Below are 21,697 nucleotides of genomic sequence, written 5' to 3'. Positions count from 1 at the left end.
ATGCATGAAGCATTAAATATAGACGAAAACAAAAACTAATTACACAGTTTGTCTGTAAATCACGAGACGAATCTTTTGATCCTAGTTAGTTTATGATTAGACAATATTTGTCAAATAAAACGAAAGTGCTACAGTAACGAAATCCGAAATTTTTTCGGAACTAAACAAGGCCTAAATACTTTTTTATTTCATTCTATGCACTGCAGAGGCCATCAATACACCTTTTTTTTTGCTTTTTAATCTTGTGAGTCAACTTTTGGATCCTACAACGACTTTGGGACGGAGGGAATAGGCATAATTTATTCGTGAGCTAAATATTGAAAGCGAGATATATAGCTCTCTAAAACGTGGAGAAGATTAGAAAACTATTTGTTGGTACAAAGACATAATTTTTTTTATTTAAATAAATCTCTAAATATCCAATTTAATTGAAGAGCGAATCTTTGGAGATGCGCTTAGAGCCCCGGATAATCGATTATCGTGGCGTTTTTCCAGACACCGGGCAAAAAAAAAAATCTCTTTTCCAAAATGAAGTTTACTACTTGTACTCGTCCCTACGGACGTGTGCACGGATTTGCACGGACGTGCGTGCACGCATGCCGCGTGCGGCCGCCGAAAGAAACACTGGTGTTGTCATATCGTGACGCCATCGAACAGGCAGAACTGCATTTCAATTGGCAAGTTTATGTTACGGTTAAAAGGAGCAAGAACTAATCCCAGTTCCCAGGTAAAATTGGAGTCGAATTTTTCAATTTTGACTTGGGTCTTGTTTAGTTCACGCCGAAATCTAAAAAGTTTTGAAGATTCCACATCACATCAAATCTTACGGCACATACATGAAGCATTAAATATAGACAAAAATAAAAACTAATTACACAGTTTATCTGTAAATCGCGAGACGAATCTTTTGATCCTAGTTGGTTTATGATTGGACAATATGTATCAAATAAAAACGAAAATACTACTGTAGCGAAATTCGAAATTTTTTCGAAACTAAACGAGACCATGACTTGGCGAGAGAGACGCCGAGGCAAGGGCTCGCGCGTCTGAGAATTGTCAAGCACACGTGCGGTACATCCGTTGACATCGCGGCCGCACCGTGCTCTCGCGTGCGTGTGTGGCAGTAGACACGGCACTTGTGAGAGGAAACCAGCGAGCCGTCTAGGCGCTGTAGTCTGTACGCCAGCAGCTCACAGTCTGCAGCTACACGGGGGCAGCAAAGCATAAAAAGAATGGAAAAAAGGACCAGGCCAGGCGTCTGGGTCACGACGTCAAGACCGACATGCGGACCCCTCGTTGCTGTCCCCCACACGGCTCATTCCCGCCCCGCACGTGCGGCGGCAGCCTTATCTGTCGACCCCGAGCCGGGATCCTCTGTGCTGTGACCCTAACGACGTGGTGACCCCGTTCCCAACTGTGAGCACGCCTGCAGCTGCCTCCTGTGCCCTGTCCGTGGATCTCAGGCTCAATTTGTTGCACGCACGCACGCAAACGAAGTTAAACAATAGTTCCCTAAAAAACAAAGGTTAAAACCATTGTACGAGGACGGTTTATGGAGTTGCTCTTCAGCCACAGAAGATCACCGCGCAACTGCTCGCCAGCTTTGGCAATGGCACTTCCGTAGATAACCTGTAAGTTGAGGCCCACTTTCCCCGCTCCGAAACAACACGCCGTTAGCCCCCCTTATTATAGACTCCGTGCCGTTGCCCCCACTCTTTTTCAACAGCGACGCTGGTAACGCAACGCCCGTCCCCTCCTCACACCCGCGCGCGCACAGAGAGCAAAGAAAGAGGCAAAGCAAAGCAGCCTACTGCCTGCGGGACCTCACAACCGCATCGATGAAGGCGGAGAAGGCAGCGGTGGCCCCGGCCGGCGCCGGCGGCGACGAATGGAGGTGCCGGAAGCACCCTGCCGCGAGATCCGGCGGCGGGGTGTGCCCGTACTGCCTGCGGGACCGCCTCCTCCGGCTCTGCCCCAACTGCGCGCACGTGCGGCCCTGCGCCTGCGCCGCGTCCCCGTCGTCGTCCTCCACCTCGGCCTCCGGCGACGCGGTCGGCCGCGTCCACAGCCTCATCGAGCGGGAGCACCGGATCGCGCGCTCCAGGTCCGTGGCCACGGGCTCCTCCGCCGTCTTCGCCGCCGCGGTCGCCGCGCCCTCCGCTGTGGCCTCGGGCAGGCGGAAGGCCCGGGTCTGGGGTTGGCCGCCGTTCTGGAAGCCCGCGGCGCGGGAGGGGGGCGCGGAGCTGGAGCTGGAGGTGGAGGACGAGGACGAGGGGCTGGGGCTGCCGCGCTCCAGCTCCGTGTCCGCCACGGCGGTGGAGGCGAAGACCGCGGCCGCGGCTAGGGCCGCGCGGGCGCGGTGGGGGTGGCACTTCCCGAGCCCACTCAAGGCGTTCCGGCACCGCAGGTCGTCGGCGAGCGTGGCGGGGCGGCCGTGAGCGAGGTACCTTGCCTCCAGAAAGATGGCCGGAAAGTGATTAGTGGGGGTCATGTGCGCGGGATCATTTTACTTTATTAATTAGTAGCAGTTAATTAACTACATAAGGCGGTGGATTAGAGGAGGAGCGTGAGCGTTCATTTCCCTTTTTGTGGTCGCGCCGCGTGCCGCTAATTTCATGATTAAGTTAGACGGAAACGTGAAAGCCTGTGATCTGGGCGCAATGTGTGCATACTACATATGCTAGTGGGTGATCTCCCCATGGGTTCTTCGCTTTTGTAGCGTGCTCGTACTCCACTTTGTAACACCAAAATTGGATATTTTAAGCTCTCCAATTCGATCTATCTTCAGTTACGTTCACCCCATCTGTTGCCGTTCTGTCAGGCACGATCTCATTGTAGCAATGCAGAAGCGCTCGCTCGGCTGACAAATCGACCGTGCGTGCCTTGTCAGTTAACAGCAATTGCATCGTTTATTGTACTACTACATTGCAGTTGCGTCGTGCATTATTTTGCTTCAAAGGGGGAAAAACATCATTACCGCTCAAAAAAAGGAAGCGTAGGATCAATTAAGTGCAGTCGCTCAATCACATATTGGAGAGTACAGTACAGGACGTGCTCGTCCTGCTCTGGACGGAGCCCCGTAGGATTTGGGCCTTGTTTAGTTTTAAAAAATTACAAAATTTTTCATATTCCCATCGTATCGAATCGTATGACATATGCATAATGCGTTAAACATTAAATAAAAGGAAAAAACTAACTATATAGTTAATCTGTAATTTGCGAGATAAATTTTCTGAGCTTAGACCTTGTTTAGTTGCCGAAATGAAAAAATTTGGGCTACTGTAGCACTTTTTATTTGTTTATAACAAATATTATCCAATCATTGACTAACTAGGTTTAAAGAATTCATCTTGTGATTTACAGGAAAAACTATATAATTAATTTTTGTTTTTTGAATATATTTAATGTTTCTTGCATGTAACGCAAGATTCGATGTGACTTAGAATCTTAAAAAGTCTTTGGATTTTAGGGTGAACTAAACAAGGCCTTAGTTAGTCTATGATTTAATAATATTTATTAAATACAAATTAAAGTGTTACAATTGATTACTAACGGCACCAGGCCTTTTGCCACCGACAAGAAGGGTCCACATTGCCAATGCAGCGTTCAGTACAGTACTCTCGATGCCTCGACGCGGCTACGCCTGCCTGCCTGCTCTGTAGGCTGTGGAGCGCCGCGCTGCTTGCCCTGTCTCCCGCCGCTCCGTCTGCCTCCACAGCAGACGCAGCGGCAGGTCACGCAGCGATGAGCAGAGCAGCCAATGGAGTCGCCGCAGCTTCATTGCTTGTTGATCGCGGTCACTGTTCGCGCTGGCTCGGTGCCGTATTCGTCCAATCCACCACTGCCCAGGCTTTCGCTTCGAATCCTTGGCGAGACGGGTCACTCCACGATCTCATGATGAACCGGTAGCTTGTGGTACAAGCATGCCCCGGCCCAAGATCCGCTGGGAAAGATATGGCCACAGGCTCAGGGGAACGTACAAGCGTCCGGCTCGGAACACTCTGGAAGCCGAGATCCGAGGTCGTGTCCGGCGCTCGGGTCGTCCGGGGTGGGGTGGTGGGGGGCCGCTGCCCGCTGCTGCGCCGGCGCGGTAGGCGCCCCGTCCTCGTCGCCCCCGTCTCGGGACTTGTTTGGATATAAAAAGTTTTGGAATTTTAACACGGTAGTATTTTTGTTTTTATTTGACAAACATTGTCTAGTTATAGAGTAACTAGATTTAAAAGATTCGTCTCGTGATTTACAGATAAAGTGTGCAATCAGTTATTCTTTTTTTCTATATTTAATATTTTATGCATGTGCCGAAAGATTCGATGTGACGAGAAATCTTCGGATTTCTCCTAGGAGCACGCGGGTGCGACCGTGCCCCCCCCCCCCTCGAAAGAATATATGGTGATGAGCCGAGTCGGGTCGGCACGGCACGGCACCGAGCTGGGATCCTCTCCGACTCCGACGGCCAGTCTCCCATCACCCCGAACAGCGCCCTTCTCGTCTCCGAGCGGGGAGCCTCACGTCCCGTTGCTTTCCCGGTCATCTCACCGGGCACACAGAGTGTTTCACTGATGAATCACAGTCCGGCGAGGTTAACACCCCGTCCGCCGCTCGAGAGCGTCCAAACTACAGAGTACTGTACAGACTACTACACCCGGCGTCACCGGCCCGACCCGAAAAAATCGTCCTCAAACATGAAATGTGAATTTGTCAGCAGCAACACGATGGGAAACCGAGAAAATGTAACACGCGACCTGCTGCCTATGCGAGGGGGGCTGCCCAGCCCGCGGTAGAGGGTAGACGCATGGAGTGACCGCTGACCTCAGGCCTCAGCCTGCCAGTCGCCTGGCTGCGCTTCTGGATGGCCCGAATTGGACCGGCGCAGCTTTTGTCCGCCGTGTCGGGAGAACATTCAACTTTCCTACAGCTACTCCTACACGTCACCAGTCATCACCACCGCGAACACCGCCCGAAGCCTGTTTCAAATAAAAAATTTACAAAATGAAAAATATAACACTTTCGTTTATATTTAGTAAATATTGTCTAACCATAGACTAACTAGACTTAAAAATTCGTCACAAATTACAGATAAAATATATAATTAATTATTTTTATGTATATTTAATATTTTATACATGTGCCAAAGATTTTATATAACGAAGTCTTTGTTTAGTTCGTGAAGGGAAAAATTTTACGATACCGTAACATTTTTGTTTGTTTGTGGTAATTAGACTAACTAGGCTCAAAAGATTTGTCTCGTCAATTTCGATCCAATTGTGCAATTATTTTTTATTTTCGTTTATATTTAATACTCTAGGTATGCGTTTAAAGATTCAATGTGACAGTGAAATTTTGAAAAAATTTTGATTTTTGAACGGAAGTAAATAAGGCCGAAGAATCTAAAAATTTTACAAATAACTAGGCCCGAGGGCCGAGGCCGAGGAGAGAGAAAAGGGTGCCGGAGGGTGAGAGGGACAGTCCCGTCCCGTCTGACACCGATATTGCCTTGCTCATCAAGCCTGTCGTACGGCGTGAGCCCACGGCGCCGTCTCATCCTATCGCACGTCCGTTTGCCCTACGGAAACCATGGGCCGTGATAGGGTACGGTTGCTTGCCAACTCGAGATCTGGAATCAAATCCATCCACGGGCTAGCCGCTAGCCTAGCCTACATGGAACAGTGTCGCTACGGCAACGCTATTGCTTGATTGAACCAGCATCCACGCTCTGAGACGGAACAAATCGTGTCCGGATATCATTTTACCATATTTTAATTCCAATACAAATATAGACGCCGATATTTTTTTCAATACCAATGCGAAACGGTTATCTCAAATTCAGATTTCTATTCAAATATATACTCAATTCAACTTAAAGAAATTTTCTCCAAAGAACATCCCGTGTATGTTTCCCCAAAGCTTCTCAGGAGTAGCGGAACCACGAATTTTTATTAATAAGGGAGGCCAACAAACATGATAGCATCTCATAAGTATGATAACTATGCATCAAATCTACTCCCTCCATTCTAAATTGTAAGTCATTCCGAGAATCTTAGAAAATCAAAATATTTTAAGTTTGACCAGAATTATAGAAAAAATTATAAAGTTTTGTGGCATCAAATAGATATACTATGAAAATATAATTAATGAAGAATCTAATGATACTTAGTTGATATCATAAATATTATTATCCTACTATATAAATTTGGTTAAACTTGAGATGCTTTGACTCTCCAAGATTTTTGGAATGACATATAATTTGAGATGGAGGGAGTATGTATTTATATCTTTTTCAATAGAAAAAAATATACATAACCTCCTCAATTATACATGGTGGACTGCTTTACCCCATAAATTATAAAACTGGATTTTCTACCCTCTGAACTTTCTCAAACCAGTTAAATAACCCCTCAAGCGGTTTTGGACGGTGGTTTAATAGTGACGGTGGTTTCGTGTTTTTTTATTTATTTTTGGTGAATCTTTAAAAAATCATAGTAAATCATAAAATAGAAAAAATATAATTTTGTTCAGTAATTAATAATCCATGATCTTGTAATGCAGTGTCTCATGGCCTTGCTACAATGGGGTGCAATTTGAGTCCGGGTACTGATCCTGTGTTTAACAGTATTCCAAACTGCCCATGTACTGTGCCGATGATTTAGCCCCAGTTATTGCTAACAATATATCTTGAATATGTTCGCGTGAATTGGCCCAATTCGGTCAAACAAGCCCTTTTTTCATATCCATCTACATTTTCACTATTTTATATATAATAATGTGTATAATCATGCTTGATTTTTATGTTGGTGCCGAGCGTTTAACCATAGATATGCTTTACTTGAAAAAACACGTTCATGCAGGTTGGGGGCGTGCTATCAATCGTGAGAAAGGAGCCAATTTTGCATCCGTGACCAGTCTCCATCCGGAAATAGAGGGTGTTTGGTTGTGATTGTTAAAATTTAATTCATTTTTGAGAAATTAAAATTTAATTCATTTTATTTAATAATTAGTGTCCAATCATAAACTAATTAAACTCGATTCGTCTCGCAAATTAGTCTGTAGCCATGTTTTTAGTTTCATAAATAGTTTATATTTAGTACTTCATGCGCCCGTAACCAAATAGACCCTTACTATACATGCATCTTTTGCGCAGAAAGTGGCAAGGGATCATTGTCTGTGATACAACCCAATTGTGTCTTACATGGAACAGTAAATCCGATCAGCATCAACAATGTTACAATCCGTACCCGTCGATCAATGGGGCTTCAGTTCCCTCAAATGTCGGGCCCTGGAAACGACAAATACGATATATAGTCAGAGTTGTGTACATTGCCTCCAAACATGTGTGCTGCCATCAATAATCGAGAGTAGGAAACATAACATTATTTTGAAATAAATAAATAGGTGACAGTTCAACTGAATCGTCTTTACCATTTACTAGAAGGATGATCTATGCCAAGGCCATTACAGGTAAGTATCATACCCTTAAATTTTGCAAGGTACTCCTGAAATACAAGAGGACAGAGATTAGATGAGTGCAGAAAGGACCGTCTCATGCGTCTACTGTCTGACTAATGACTAAGAAATCTTACACGCAAAGTATATTGATCAATCTCATAACAACCAGAAACATCGTATTCTAGTCGCTTAGCTGGGTCACTTAAAACTGAAAAAGAAGAGAAACCAATGAGATATAATTAGTTAAGGTTGTAAGAACGGTTCATAAAAGTGTGCAGCTGTGGGATCATCCATTCTTTTTCTTCTTCTTCTGGGGAGTATTGATGATTGTAAAGAGTATTGGCGTCTAAGTAATAAAGGCTGGAAGAATACCCTTGTATGCTTCATTAATCTCCTGAAATTTAGCTGTGACATCATTATCACCCTTATGCTTGTCTGGATGCCACATCTAGAGGAAGGATGGGTTACACTGAGTCAATCTACAGACATCTTTGCATGCTAATACATAATACTAGCTTGACGAGCAGAGGTTGGACAGAATCTTACCAAAGCTAATCTTCTATAACTCAACTTGATGGTGTCATCAGAAGCGTCATAATCAACCTCCAGAACTTTGTAGTAGTCCTGTAAGCATAATTAAGTTCATGAAACAAATATAGTATACAAGACAACGAATAAACTGATGAATTAACTGTATGATAATCTGATATGACATATCGCAATGAACCGTATGATAATCTTCTAAATATAGATGGCATTTAGTCCAAAGCATAGGAGAATTCAAGTCCTCACCGTGGGGATCTCCCCGACAGTATTTTGCGGTAAAAAAAAGCATAGGAGAATTGCAGATACCGCGGTAAGTAAACCATGTTATAACATACTACACCCGCTCCAAATTATAAGTTACTAGCTTTTGATTCTGTCCCCTGACCTTCCCTTCTTGATCTTGCAGCACATGGGTTTTGGTAGAAAATGGTGTAACCTTTTATGGCTTTTGCTGTCCACCTCCTCTACCAGGATACTAGTTAATGGTGAACTCGGTGATCTGATCTCTCATCTCCGAGGTTTGCGACAAGAGGACCCGCTATCTCCTATGCCATTTGTCTTGGTCATGGAGGTCCTGAGCTCCCTGGTAGTGCAGGCCACTAATGACAACATGCTGCATCTGCTGGCCATCCAACATGCAAAGCTCAGAATTTCTTTTTATGCTGATGATGTAGTGCTGTTCATCCACCCTTTTAGGAATGATCTTCATGTTGTGAAGCTGCTTCTGGAATCCTTTGGTCATGCATCAGGGCTTAAGACCAATTTGACCAAAAGTTGAGTAACTGGATCCATTGCTCGAGGATCATATGAGGGATGCTTCTGATATATTGTCATGTGCCTTAAAAGATTTTCCTTGCACTTATCTTAGCCTACCTCTCACAATTCACAAACCGACCAAAAATGACCTCCCATTGATTGACAAGGTGGCTGATTACCTCCCTTGTTGGAAGGCTTCCTTAATGAGCGGATTTGGTCGGTTGATCATGGTGAGAGTGGTTTTAACTGCAGTCCCCATCTACCTCATGATTGCTATGGACTTGCCTAAGTGGGTTATCAGGGGAATTGATAAGCAGCACAGAGGCTTCCTTTGGAAAGGCCAAGAGCAAGCAAATGGTGGGAACTGTCTAGTTGCTTGGGAAAAAGTGTTGCGCCCTCTGCAGTATGGTGGTCTTGGAATTCACAACTTAGAAACTCTTGGTTCGGCAGGGCACAAAAAACTGATGCATCTCGATCTTGCGCAGGATTGCCAATCCAGGTGCCACAAAATGCCTTAGCCCTCTTCAATGTTGCTGTTGAAACTTCAATTGGTAATGGGGAGTCAACTAAATTCTGGTCAGATAGATGGTTGCGAGGCAGGACAATCTCTGAACTCGCACTCAATCTATTCAGCTTGATCTACCAAATAGTTGTAAAGCAACGCATGGTGGCCCAGGCCGTGGACAGTAGGCGTTGGGTGGCAGATATTAGAGGGGCTTTGACTGTACAAGTGCTAAGAGAGTATCTGCTTATTTGGGGGGTGGTTGATGACCTGGTTTTACAGCCAACAGTTCCTGATCAGCATAAATGGAAGCTAAGTATTTCTGGAAAATACAGCAGCAGGTCTGCATGTAATGCCTTTTTCTTTGGAAGCATCAGGTTTGCGCCTTGGAAGCGTATTTGGAGAAGCTGGGCAACCTTGCGGTGTAAAGTTTTTGTTTGGTTGGCCATTAACTTGTGTTGGACAGCTGATCGCCTTGCCAAGTGTGGGCTTCCTCACCCACCAGCATGCCCGCTTTGTGATCAGCTGAGGAAAATATTCAACATATCCTCATCTCATGCGTGTTCGCCAGACAGATTTGGACCCTGATTTTCAAAAAGCTGGGACTGCTGTCTTTTGCTCCTCAACAATCCAGTATTCGCTTCTCTGGTGGGTGGTGTGGCACCATCAAAGGCTTTCCAAGAGGATCGTGTAAAAGCCTCAATAGTCTGATCATCTTAGTTGCTTGGGAATTATGGAAGCACCGAAATGGTTGTGTTTTTTAAGGTGCTAGGCCTAGCACAGAGGTGCTGCTTCAATCTGTGGCCAACGAGAGTAATTTATGGTGTATAGCGGGAGTTCTGCCTTAAATGAGTTCCTTGCAAGGTCGTTGGTCTTGGATCACTAGGCCCTTGGTCGTTATGTGGTAGCTGGTTCATGTTTTTCCTAGTTTATTTCCTAAGTATGTTATTTCGAATAAACCCCATGAGGAGTGTCTGGGAGGGCGTTTCTTACTTCCCTCTCTTTTGTATCTTTTTTCTTCTTAATGAAATGACCAGTAGCTCTCCTGCGTAGTTCAAGAAAAAAACTAGGGTTGTGTACTAAGTCAGATTTCTCTACCTGTGACCAAGTTTATGGGAATATATATCGACATCTATAATACAAATAAGCGCACTATTAAGACATACTGCATGATGGATTGAATGAAACTAATATGGTATTGTAAATGTCGGTACATTTTTTCTACAGAATTTGTCAAACTTGGAGAAGTTTGGCTCAGGACAAAAACAAAGAGACTTAAAACTCGGCATACGGGAGTATCAAGAAATATCTCAGAAACACATAATAAAAAACAAATATGTATAAGAATGCTTTATCAGGATAAAGGATGACTATATGACTGTACATATGGCCTTTAATTATAAATCGAAGGTCAGGTTATATGGGATAAATCCTGAGCATTTTACATGAGAATATCAGAAAGTGTCAAGTATTTTCATGGCTTCCACACCATATTGACCACCAGCAAACCATCACATAACATTTAAAATACTTAGTTGAATAGTAGAATAGCATTTGCTAGAAATAAATTCAATTTAAGTGTCACACTTGCCAAGAAACCTCTTAGTTTCTTTTCAATTTCTGAAAGCCACAACTCACCATAAATTGTGGCTTTGAGGTAGCTAGACAAATTCATTTCGGAAAAGCAAACACCACCAATGAGCTTCTAATGCAAGCAGGTCAAGTTTAGGTTCAGAATCTAACTAAAGAACAATGAGTTCAGTTTTCCGACCACATTAAGTTCTTCGGATAGAAATAGGAATAGGAATAGGAATAGGACTTGAGTCATCATTTCTTTGTTCCGTGTTTTGTACCCCTATGTGGTGGATCGTAGTCTAAGTACTATGGGTGTGTTGTAATTGGCTATGCTCATTCACTTGTGAATGATGCAGACCGCAAAATTATATTCCTTAATCTAAAAAAATCATGAGGTTAAGCTCGGCAGATAATCAATGTAAATGGACGACCTACTGTAGTAAGAAATCATGAGGTTAAGCTGAACTCCTGTTTACTCAAAAATGAGGTTAAGCTGAACACTGTACCTGGAGTGATGAAAGTATTTGTTTCAACAAATGTATGTTACTAAAGTGGACATGTTTGGTTCCATCAAGCATGGAAGCTTTGATTTGTTCAAGGCCAAGGATTCTTACTTTGTAAGAGCTAAACTGGCTATCCTCCGCAGTGAAGGATAGGAAAGGAGAGACAACAGAACCACAAACAGGTCAAGACTCAGACAATTAAGCCATACATAATTCAGAAAATACGAAAGTATTTGGTTCATCAAGAGGATACCAAATTCAGACATGCAAGCTAAGTGTGTTTTCATAGTTCATAACAATATGCCAGCCATTGTCTGATACTCTGATTATGAGTAATGACAAAACCAGCTGTGAATAGGAACCATTTTGCTGCATCTATTATCAGCTGAATTTTAAAGTAATTTACAAATACTGTAAAGATGGTTGAACTGAAAGCCAAAGCCCACTACCGCCACAAACTGGAATACTACCTACAATTCAGCAGGCTAAATAAGTCACCTGCCCCGGTTGAGCAAGACTAATTTTAGCCACTTCTAAAGCAACCACACAGCCCTGTGCACTCCACTAGAGAGACCACAACAAAGCGATACTACAGTAGAGGTTGTGCCAATCATGCGCACGCTAAAAGCAGCTCGAAAATAAATAAATCAATAAGAAAATGGCACGGACTCTATCCGCCTTTTGAGTCTATAGTACTACACCACAATTAACCACTCCCCTCCAGCACCTCAATAACACAAGGAACAGCTTTCAGCCAAAAATTTCCGAATCCGGTGTTGCCCCTCATGGTCGAATGAAGCTAAAAGTCCACGAGTCGAAGCTAAAAGGATTATAACACCAGATCTCGGGAAACAACCGGGATTGACGAGGAATCGCGTGTTGGTGTTTACCTTGCGGAGAGGCTCCTTGCTTGCTCCGTCCATAAACCGTAACAATTCATCACCCCGGGCTCTCTTCGCTCCGCCTGGTTCCCTTGTTCCTCTTCTCGTGCGTTGGGATTCTCGGGGCCGCCTCGATTCCGAGGGGAACGGAAGTCGATCGATCGATGGACAGGTGGGATCGGAGGAGTTCTTGACGACTTCCCCACTTTTCCGTTTTCTTTTGTTTATATTTTTTATTTATTATTTATTTTGCGTGATGGACATGGATAACAGGGTTAGGTGATGACGTGGCGAGCCAGACATCTGTTCTTTTTGTGTCCCGTTCCTCTCGCTCATGAGGCCGCGAGGGCTTGATTAATGGGCCGGCCTAGCTGGGCTGATATATATCTAATATTGACAACTTTACCCTTTTTCTCCTTTGTTTTGTTTTTGTTTTTATTTTGGAAAAAAGTTCTTTTTACCTCACTCAACCATCCCCGAAGTCTAGTTTTCCTTTCTGAACTTTAAAGCTACATAAATCATCTCCCTCAACATTGAAACTATTTATTTGACCTCCCTGGCCCAGTTATCAGTGGGTATGAAATGTGATTTTGTTTTTTTCTTTGCTATTTATTTCGTCTAAATTTTCAATCACATAAAAATCACAAATTAGAAAATTTAATTTTCTTCGACTCCACATGGGTATATCTACGTAGTGAGTACTCCCTCCATACCCGTAAACAAAATCATTTAGGACAACAACATGTCATCCAAAGCCTAACTTTGACTCTTTATTTTTATAAAAATATTTATAAAAAAGTGGTACATATATATTTTTATGAAAGTATTTCAAGAGAAATCTATTCATATGATTTTTACATTTCCAAACTCAACAATTTAAAATTCATTCATGATTTTATATTCCCAAACCTTATCCAAAACAACTTTATTTGCGAGTATGAAGGGAGTATATAATAGGGTATACTTTAGCACAAAGTTTTTGTTTGCTATAGTTTTAGTTTTATGCTTTTCTGTAATTAAAAGCTACGGTTTCTATGGCCCAATTGTGATGAAATATTTTATGGTGGGATAATTACTATATGATTGAACTATGGTAAAATTTCATGCTCTTTGGGTCATGTATAACTAAGTTTATGATTTATTTAGTTTTATGCTTGTTAAATAGTTTTAAAATAGCTAAAAGTGTATAAAGAAACAAATATGATTTTTTTTTGCTACAGTCAAAGCATACAACAATTGGACCACCATATAATTTTTACTATAATTGGACAATACAAAAACATAGATCAAAAGGTAGAACAAAAACTTTATACTAAAGCGTATCGTATTATATGTTTCATGTGTAGATCTACTCATTGGAGTTTATATTTTAGAGTTTCTATGATTTAAAAATATTCAACCAAAAATAAAATTTTAAAAATAAAACCGCTTTTGAAACCACCTATAAACCGGGTTAGGAAGGTAAAAATAAAAAAAATTAAAAGTTGAGATAAATAGTTTACCCAATTTTTAAAGTTTATGAAGGAAAACTAAACTTTGAGAATACCTCAAGAGGTAAAATAGTTTTTTTTATCTTTGAAAATACTTGTTTTGTTTAAAGATAGAGTATCTTCAAAAGGTTCTTAAAACAACTCTTTATTTTTTTGAGAAAAAATAAGAAGAAAAGAAATCCAAGGGTTTCAAAAACAATTTGTTAAAGATGACAGCTTAGTAGATATCCATTTATGAAAGACAACCACCTAGTAAAAATAGCCAAGCAAGCCCCATTAAATTGGATTTGGGTCGAAATTTCTTGTCATGAACCGAGGCCTTGGCCTTGTATTTTTTGATTTTCGATACTGTAGCACTTTCGTTTTTATTTGACAAACATTGTTCAATCATGGAGTAATTAGGCTTAAAAGATTCGTTTCGCGATTTACAGATGAACTGTGCAACTAGTTTTTGTTTTCATGTGTATTTAATGCACCATGCATGTGCCGCAAGATTCAATGTGACCGGGAATCTTGAAAAATTTTAGGAACTAAACAAGGCCTAGTTCACTCCAAAAATTGTTTAGACGCGAAAAGATTTTGGATTTCACTACTGCAGCACTTTCGTTTGTTTGTGACAAATATTGTCCAATCATGGACTAACTAGGATCAAAAGATTTGTCTCGCGATTTACATTAAAACTGTTATTTTTTATTTTTGTCTATATTTAATGCTTTATACATGTGCCGAAAAATTCGATGTGACAGTGAATCTTGAAAACTTTTTTGACTGTAAATCACGAGACGAATCTTTTGACTCTAGTTAGTCTATGATTGGACAATATTTACTACAAAGAAATAAAAGTGCTACAGTTCCGAAAACTGAAGTTTTCGGATCTAAACGAGGCCTAGAAACGGAAATCAGGGAACAACAAAACGCATGGCGGGTCACGAGGTCACGTCCACCGTCCACAGTCCACACACCACCGGGGCAGCAGGGGTCTGACTTTGACTCACAAATCCGTTCCACGCGGGCAGCGCCGCCATTGCGCGCCCGTGGCAGAAAAAATCCCGCGCTGCCAGTAGCCCCCAGTTGCCACAAACCACGACCCCACGCACCGCGAGCGGGAAACGCGAAATCCACTACGCTTTGTTGCCGCCTTCGTCTCATCTCATCATTTTCCTAATCGACGGTCGACACAATACATACATACAACACAACACAACACATCTCCCTCCGCCGCGCCGAAGCAGCGTCATCACTCACCATTTTTAACCAAAACGCGCCGCGCCCGCCTCCGTTTCAAACCCGAAATTTTCCGTCGTCCCCAAAAAATTTCCCTCGCCTTCTGCCTCCGCCCAACCAACAAATCGCCTTCCATTTTGCTTCTCTGCTGCCTCGACTAGCCTCGCCAATCCCCCCCAACCAAACCAACCTTCCTCTCTCCCGGAATCCCTGGAGGCCAGGACTCCCCGCCCGCACCAACCGGCCGGCCACCTACTCCGTGGGCGCGAAACCCTACTCGGCGCCCGCCTCCCTCTCCATGGCGGAGCAGGACGGCGCCGCGGGGCAGAGCCCGCCCGACTCCGTTCCGGTAAGATTCGTTGCCTTTTGCTTGGGTTGGTTTGGACTCTCCGAGTTCCAGGTCCCGCTGGAGGCGGAAGCTTGCGAGGTACGCTTGGGCTTGGAGGCTTGGAGCCTCAGGCTTTATCGACTAAGGGTGTGGTTTTTCCGGGGGCGATTGGCTTGCAGTGTGATGCTTGCGCCAGGGCTTTGGCGTCTTTATTGCGTTCTCCGTCTGGGTTATTGCGGCGGTTTTAGCTCGGATCTCGTTAATTCGGGCCCTGAGGAGATGCTGCGGTTGGATATCCCCAACCCAATAATTCGGGACCGGCGCCTCAGCTGTTGCCAGGAGTGATCGCTACTAAAACCTCTAATACAGAAAGGGGCAGTGGTGCGGTTGTCGTTTTCTTTGTTCAAATCGTTTCTATTAAATGCAACGGTCAACCCATGTCAAAACAAAATTAGAATGGTCGTAGTTCTGATCTGTGTTCGTTCGGAACCATCTGCTTTGCACGATTTGCTGTGAGCGGGGAATGGGTATCGTAGAAATTAATAGCTGTAATTTTTGTACCATGGTGAAAATATATTAACATCATCACTTCTGTTAGGGTGGTGCTGCTGAAAATGGGGATCAGAATACTAAGCAGCATCAGCCATTTTTCTCGATGTGCCAGCCACTTCGCACTGTTGTAAGCCCAAAACCCATGCTTCTATCCAGAATTGGCAGTGTGAATTTGTTATTATGCTTAAGTCATAACTTGTCTGTATGTTTTCCCTGCTTATGCTTACAGAGCTACTCGAATTCGTGGGATGGGGTTTGTGCTCCTGCTGCTAATGAAAATAACCACACTGTGAGCCTTTTATCTTAAGATTTATGTGATGTTTTGATAATTTGTAGTTTGTAATCAACTAATCATTTGGGTATACCTGTTCTCTGATATAGAGTGGCTTGAACTCAATGGCGGATGAACACACCATAACTGCATCTACTCCCCTTGGAAGCAAGCAACCTCAATCTGAGGTGTGTCCTTTCCACCAACCCTTATTTTAAAAATTTATGTCTCTAGTGAATTTGTCTGGGCTCTTCTGATAGTAATATTTCCTTACTGGTTCATGGATTGTTGTTCAGGGCATATCTGGTACATCGTACAGGGAAGACAATTCATGTTCACCACATTCAATTAATAAGGAAGTCAGTTTGGTGCAAGATGTCATGGAAATGGAACAATCAATGGTACAAAGCATTCAGCCTGCCACTTTTTATCTGCAAAATCATCTCAGGAACTTCATATATATATACCTGTTATGTTCTCTTATAGTTTTATAAAAATGAAAAGGGTGCACAATCCTCACACAGCCACTAGTACGAAGCATTCAACTAACTAATTAAGGTTGCCGGCTAAGCTAAATTAAGGTTTTCTTTGAGAGATTAATAGTGGAATAATGATGTAGAACTCTGCATAAATTTGAAACTTAAATGACTATGTACAGTTCATGATACATGCAGCTGATCTGCAATTATAATTACATGCATGGCATTCCTATAGTAATCCATGTGGTTGAACCTTGTCCTATGACATTAGTGTCCGGTACTATTGTTGTTTCTACCTATATCATTTTCTTTCTTCCCTGTCTACCCACTTTTGTATGGCTTTTGTTGACTTTCATATCTATATTGCCTCTGATTAGCTTGGGACATGAAAGACATTGTTGTTGTATATAACATTAACACAGAATTCTGTGCCTAGAAGATCCTTGTCCTTTTGGGTTTTAACTTTTAACTTATTCCTATATTGTAGGATGGAGTTGATGTGCCACATGGAGGAACAAGTGAGCAGCCAGAGCCCCTTGCCACAGAGCAGCCTGATTCATTTGTAAGCCTCCTCAGCACACCCTTATGATATTTAATGCTACCTTAGCCCTCTGAAAAGTCCCTTAACATTATTTTTGAGTGCTGCTGTAGGATGAAATAGACATATGGGGTGCCCAAGATAATCAGCAAGTGTTGCCCCTTAACAGCAAGCAATGGAACTCTAATGTAAGCCTTTTATTGTCTTAATCACATCTTTTCTGGCATTTTTATTGTTTCATCCTTACATCAAGTCATTTGTATTGCTGGGCTTTGTTCAATAGATTGGTGAAACTTGTGATGCTGAAGATATGCATATTCCTTTGTCCGTTTCTTATAGAAGGCAACCTAAATCTGTGGTATGTAATATCTTCTGTGCTAAGTTCTATACTTTATAAACATCCTTAAGGACTTGTCACAATTTTATTGTGTTGCAAAATTTTCCCATATGCAGGGAGCTGGTCTTAGCAATATGGGGAACACATGCTTCCTAAATGCAACTCTTCAGTGTATCACTCACACTGTACCGCTTTTTCGCAAGCTTCACTCAACTGATCATTTCACTCCATGCTCATGTATGGATAATTTCATACAACTAATTATTGTTTGAAATATGTTTTTTTATACATTCTGTTTTAATTTAGTTTGGATGTTCTGAACTGCTGTTAACCTGCAGATAATAAGGATGGGTTCTGTTCTTTCTGTGCCCTTAAAGAACATGCTGATGAATCAATTCGAAGGTCTGGATCTGTTATAGCGCCAACAAAGTTCAGAGATAGTTTAAGAAGTATCCTTTCCTCTTGAACTTTTGCTGAGTCTGTTCAATTTTCCCTACTACAACTGCTGTTTGCATATATGTTTTTTTCCTGTTAGTTCATGTCCTTCCATTTCCTTTCAGCATTCAGTTCACCTTATTTCTCTTCTTAAGTATTGCGTTACTGCATCCTTTCAATTGTTGCCAGCTTGCTATAGTCCTTCCATGTGAAGTTATGTGATATGAGATTTCTTAACAATATTTTCTAGAGTTATCTTCGGATTTTAGACCAGGACAGCAAGAAGATGCACACGAATTCCTACGTTGCTTGCTTGATAACTTGCATAAGTGTACTCTTGATCCCAAGTCAAAGGGCAAGGACTCATCCTTTGACGAAGAAAGTATAGTTAAGGAGATTTTTGGAGGACAACTAAGAAGCCATGTAATATTTAGTTTCTTCATCGCCTATTTGTTCTCTTGGTACTAGCATCGCAACTAATGCTACTCTTTATATCTATAGTTATCTTGCTGCGAGTGTGGTCACAGCTCAGAGACATTTGAGCCCTTCCTGGATCTAAGCTTGGAGATTGATCAGGTCGATCACCTGGTAGATGCTTTGCAATCTTTTACCAAGGTAGAGCATATTGGGGACTCTGAAAACAAGCTCACTTGTGAAAGTTGCAATGCTCAAGTTTGTAAGAACAAGCAGCTTACACTTCATAGAGCACCGGATGTTATTGCATTTCATCTCAAGCGTTTTACAACCCTTGACAATTCCGTTGAGAAGATTGACAAACATGTGGTGTACCCTCTGGAGGTTGATTTGAAGCCGTTCTACAGCAACCCAGATGCTGCGGTGAGTTTTCCCTATAGTAAGTTACTTGATGAATGTTTGGAAGACATGCTGCTGTGCTATAGGAATATCTAGACTGAGGATTTGGATTCTAGTCCCTCTACACAAACAGAATTATTTCCACTTAGGTAGATATTAATGTTCTATTATACTTCCACATGCAGGGGGAGCTGAAATATGATCTTTATGGTGTTGTTGAGCATTCTGGATTACCCAACTATGGCCATTATGTCTGTGCCATTCGTTCTTCACCAAGCACATGGTACTTGATGAATGACTCAAATGTATGTGCCACCAGCCACAGTTGCTATGCTTTTGATGATATGAACCTTTTCACCATTGTAATAGGCAAGACATTTTGCAGGTTGATTCTATTACTGATTCAAGTGCACTAAACCAAGAAGCATATATTCTATTCTATGTTAGGCAGGGCAAATTTCCATGGTTCTCGAGTTTGTTAGAAGGCAAGGATGCCCTACAAGTTGAGAATACCCGTGGCACATCTCCTGTGTCAGTTTTGGAAAATATAGATGCAAACTGTTCAAATTCTTCTGGAGGAGGCAGTAGCAGTAGTTCTGGTGACAAGTTGGAGAAAAATGAAGCCAGCCAATTAGAGGAGACAGAGAAAGATGAAATGAGTCGGTACAAAACACCATTCCTTCCTGAGAAACCATCTAAGAGAAGTCCACTTGGTGCTTCCAACAGCAATAATAAAATAGATGAAAATAAGCCATCCAGGGCTTCTCTCCAAAATGATGCGGCTAGATGTCTCCGCAGTCTAGAAACTACCAATCTGGATAAGCCCTCTACTCCACGGTGCTCCAAACGACTGGCACTGTCCTCTGATAATGAGTCTAGCGTGTTTGAGTTTGAGGACTTTGGTAAGTATGCATTTTTAACTATAGTTATGAGTTTCTGGTTTTATTTTTGTAATGCATCTATCTTATTTTCCTTGATATAACTTCCCACTCAATTTATTCAATATGAATTCCCACTCAATTTATAGTGCAGTTGACAACACTACTACTATGTGATTGATTACTGGCCTAATCCTTCAATGTGATTCTAATCACCTCACCCTTTCAGATCTAAACATCAGACTTGCACTGTCGTGCTAATTATCTTGGATCTATTTAATTGTTTCTCAACGCAGTTAAATGTTACATGTTGTAAAACGCTGTTCATTCACTTTTTTAAGGGCTCATGTTTCTCCTTGTCTCATTTATAGATGAGGAAGTGGAGACTTTACATCCAAACATGAAATTGCAACCGAAGGTGAAGAAAGCTAAGGCTGCATCTGCATCTAAAGCTGTGAAGGGTCCGTGTATTGATCAGAATGCATTACATTTGATGAGGGGCATGACATCCACACGAAGAAAAGATCTAATGGAGTGCATAAAACAGCAAAATGCAAAGCACGAGTCTCGCAGATGCCCTGCAAGTGACCCTCTGGACAAAAAGAAAAGAAAGGTGGTTCTTCAGTACTAGGTATTACTAAGTTGGATGCCAAAATCTTGTACTACTGTATATCCTTTCTTTTTTCTTTTGCTACTCTTTCTCTGTATATCTTGGTTTAGCATCCCTGCGGTCATCAGCTGCCCCCTAATCTAATTTTGCTGTCATAGTCTTCATGGCTGGCTAGATTGGTTGCCGCCTTGCAGGGTATATGAGAGTTTCAGAGTTATTAGTTAATCAATCTTTTAATATTTCTGCATCCTGATGTTTTGTCACATGCCTATGTGGCTATGTTATGTGATTGGCACCTGTAACAACTGCCCGTTTTGTGTAGTAGGTAGCACTACTAGGACAGGACAGAGCTTATCCTGTATCATAGCTAGTGAAAAATATCAGTGCTGTAACAAAACAGACAATTTTCTTATATGGAATTTCTCAGGAAAAACAGTGTTTAGAAAAGATTCCTGCATTCCAAACATCTGCCGTCTTCACCGCTGTGTTTTCCCTGTGGGTTACAGCTTGCTACCGCTCGTCTAGAGGTCTCGCTCGATAACTCATGGTATGTCAATTGGCAGCCAGAGTTGACAATGGCATAGCAGAACCGCGTCATGGCGTTTGGACAGAACAGAAACCTCTGCCGAGAAAAAGACGAAGAGGGATCCATCATTTGGCTCCTGAAGAAGAGCTTCAGCCAATCAGCCTCTACCAAGATCACTTCCTGGTGGCATTTGCCACGACGAGGGTCCTGGTGAGATTGACGCTCTACGGCAAGTCCATGGTGCTGCTCAGCCGCGTGGCGTGCCGAGGGCTTTAGCCAGTGAGCCAGAACACGGGGAAGCAAGCAGGGAGTTTTAGGTAGGAGTGCCGGAGACAGGAGGATGCAACGCGTGCTCACTGCTCAGTCCCCTGACACAAGCGCCACCACGGGGCGAGGCGAAGACCTGAAGAGCAACACAGGTGATTAATGAGGGATCTTAACAAAGAAGACCAAGCGGTGCTGATATGCTCGGTGACATGAATAGATGAAAGCATAGATATGTTTCTTTTTTATTTGCCAGTCCTGAGGTATTGGACATCTCCTGCAGTCCTGTTTTGTTGAAAAAATGATAGATGCACGTTGATCGCTTCAACGTTTTGAAGATGCTATCAAGTCTGGCAAATGGATTGACTCGTTGAAGACCGGCTTCATGCTTAAAAGTTCAAAGAGACGATCCAGGTGGGGCTTGTTTGGCATCTGCCTGCAGAGCATCCACTCGCTAGACTGAGACAATGTAAAACCTCTTTGCTTGGTTGCATGGGTTACTTGACCTAACCCATTTAGAGACGAAGCATACGTCAAAAGCAATCAAGTTGCGTCACGCCAATCTGAACTGCCAGAAGCGAATTTCAATCTCGTTTCTACGGAGCCAGACCAATGGAAGATTGTTGAGTGAGCTCATTCTTCTGACTCAAAGTCGACATACAGACATCTAAGCAGCCAGGCTGACCCATATGGGAGCAACCAAGCGGGCCGTATTGTCTGGCCATGTTTGTTAGCTTTTCGGTGGG

The 21,697-nt window shown here is 42.7% G+C and overlaps 3 protein-coding genes across 3 annotated transcripts; 2 read left to right on the top strand and 1 right to left on the bottom strand.

Annotated features, from left to right (window-relative positions):
* LOC8073893 lies at nucleotides 1,709-2,797 on the top strand. Its single transcript, XM_002454401.2, has one exon. It carries the CDS (start codon nucleotides 1,839-1,841, stop codon nucleotides 2,436-2,438), a length of 600 nt encoding a protein of 199 aa, XP_002454446.1. The 5' UTR covers nucleotides 1,709-1,838; the 3' UTR covers nucleotides 2,439-2,797.
* LOC8073184 (chaperone protein DnaJ) lies at nucleotides 7,037-12,529 on the bottom strand. Its single transcript, XM_002452669.2, has 6 exons — nucleotides 12,216-12,529; nucleotides 7,990-8,067; nucleotides 7,816-7,891; nucleotides 7,578-7,651; nucleotides 7,417-7,490; nucleotides 7,037-7,273 (listed from the first exon to the last, which is right to left on the bottom strand). Exons 1-6 carry the CDS (start codon nucleotides 12,246-12,248, stop codon nucleotides 7,240-7,242), a joined length of 369 nt encoding a protein of 122 aa, XP_002452714.1. The 5' UTR covers nucleotides 12,249-12,529; the 3' UTR covers nucleotides 7,037-7,239.
* LOC8073183 (ubiquitin carboxyl-terminal hydrolase 20) lies at nucleotides 14,933-20,627 on the top strand. Its single transcript, XM_021458126.1, has 15 exons — nucleotides 14,933-15,269; nucleotides 15,847-15,927; nucleotides 16,030-16,089; nucleotides 16,182-16,259; nucleotides 16,368-16,472; nucleotides 17,038-17,112; nucleotides 17,202-17,276; nucleotides 17,372-17,446; nucleotides 17,542-17,662; nucleotides 17,764-17,874; nucleotides 18,111-18,283; nucleotides 18,362-18,697; nucleotides 18,859-18,978; nucleotides 19,059-19,575; nucleotides 19,923-20,627. The coding sequence occupies exons 1-15, from the start codon at nucleotides 15,219-15,221 to the stop codon at nucleotides 20,180-20,182; spliced, it is 2,238 nt and encodes a 745-aa protein (XP_021313801.1). The 5' UTR covers nucleotides 14,933-15,218; the 3' UTR covers nucleotides 20,183-20,627.

This window comes from Sorghum bicolor, chromosome 4, assembly GCF_000003195.3.
Source record: "Sorghum bicolor cultivar BTx623 chromosome 4, Sorghum_bicolor_NCBIv3, whole genome shotgun sequence".
Lineage (NCBI taxonomy): Eukaryota > Viridiplantae > Streptophyta > Magnoliopsida > Poales > Poaceae > Sorghum > Sorghum bicolor.
Note: the sequence above shows the minus strand (reverse complement) of the source record. Positions and strands in the feature narration are given on the sequence as shown.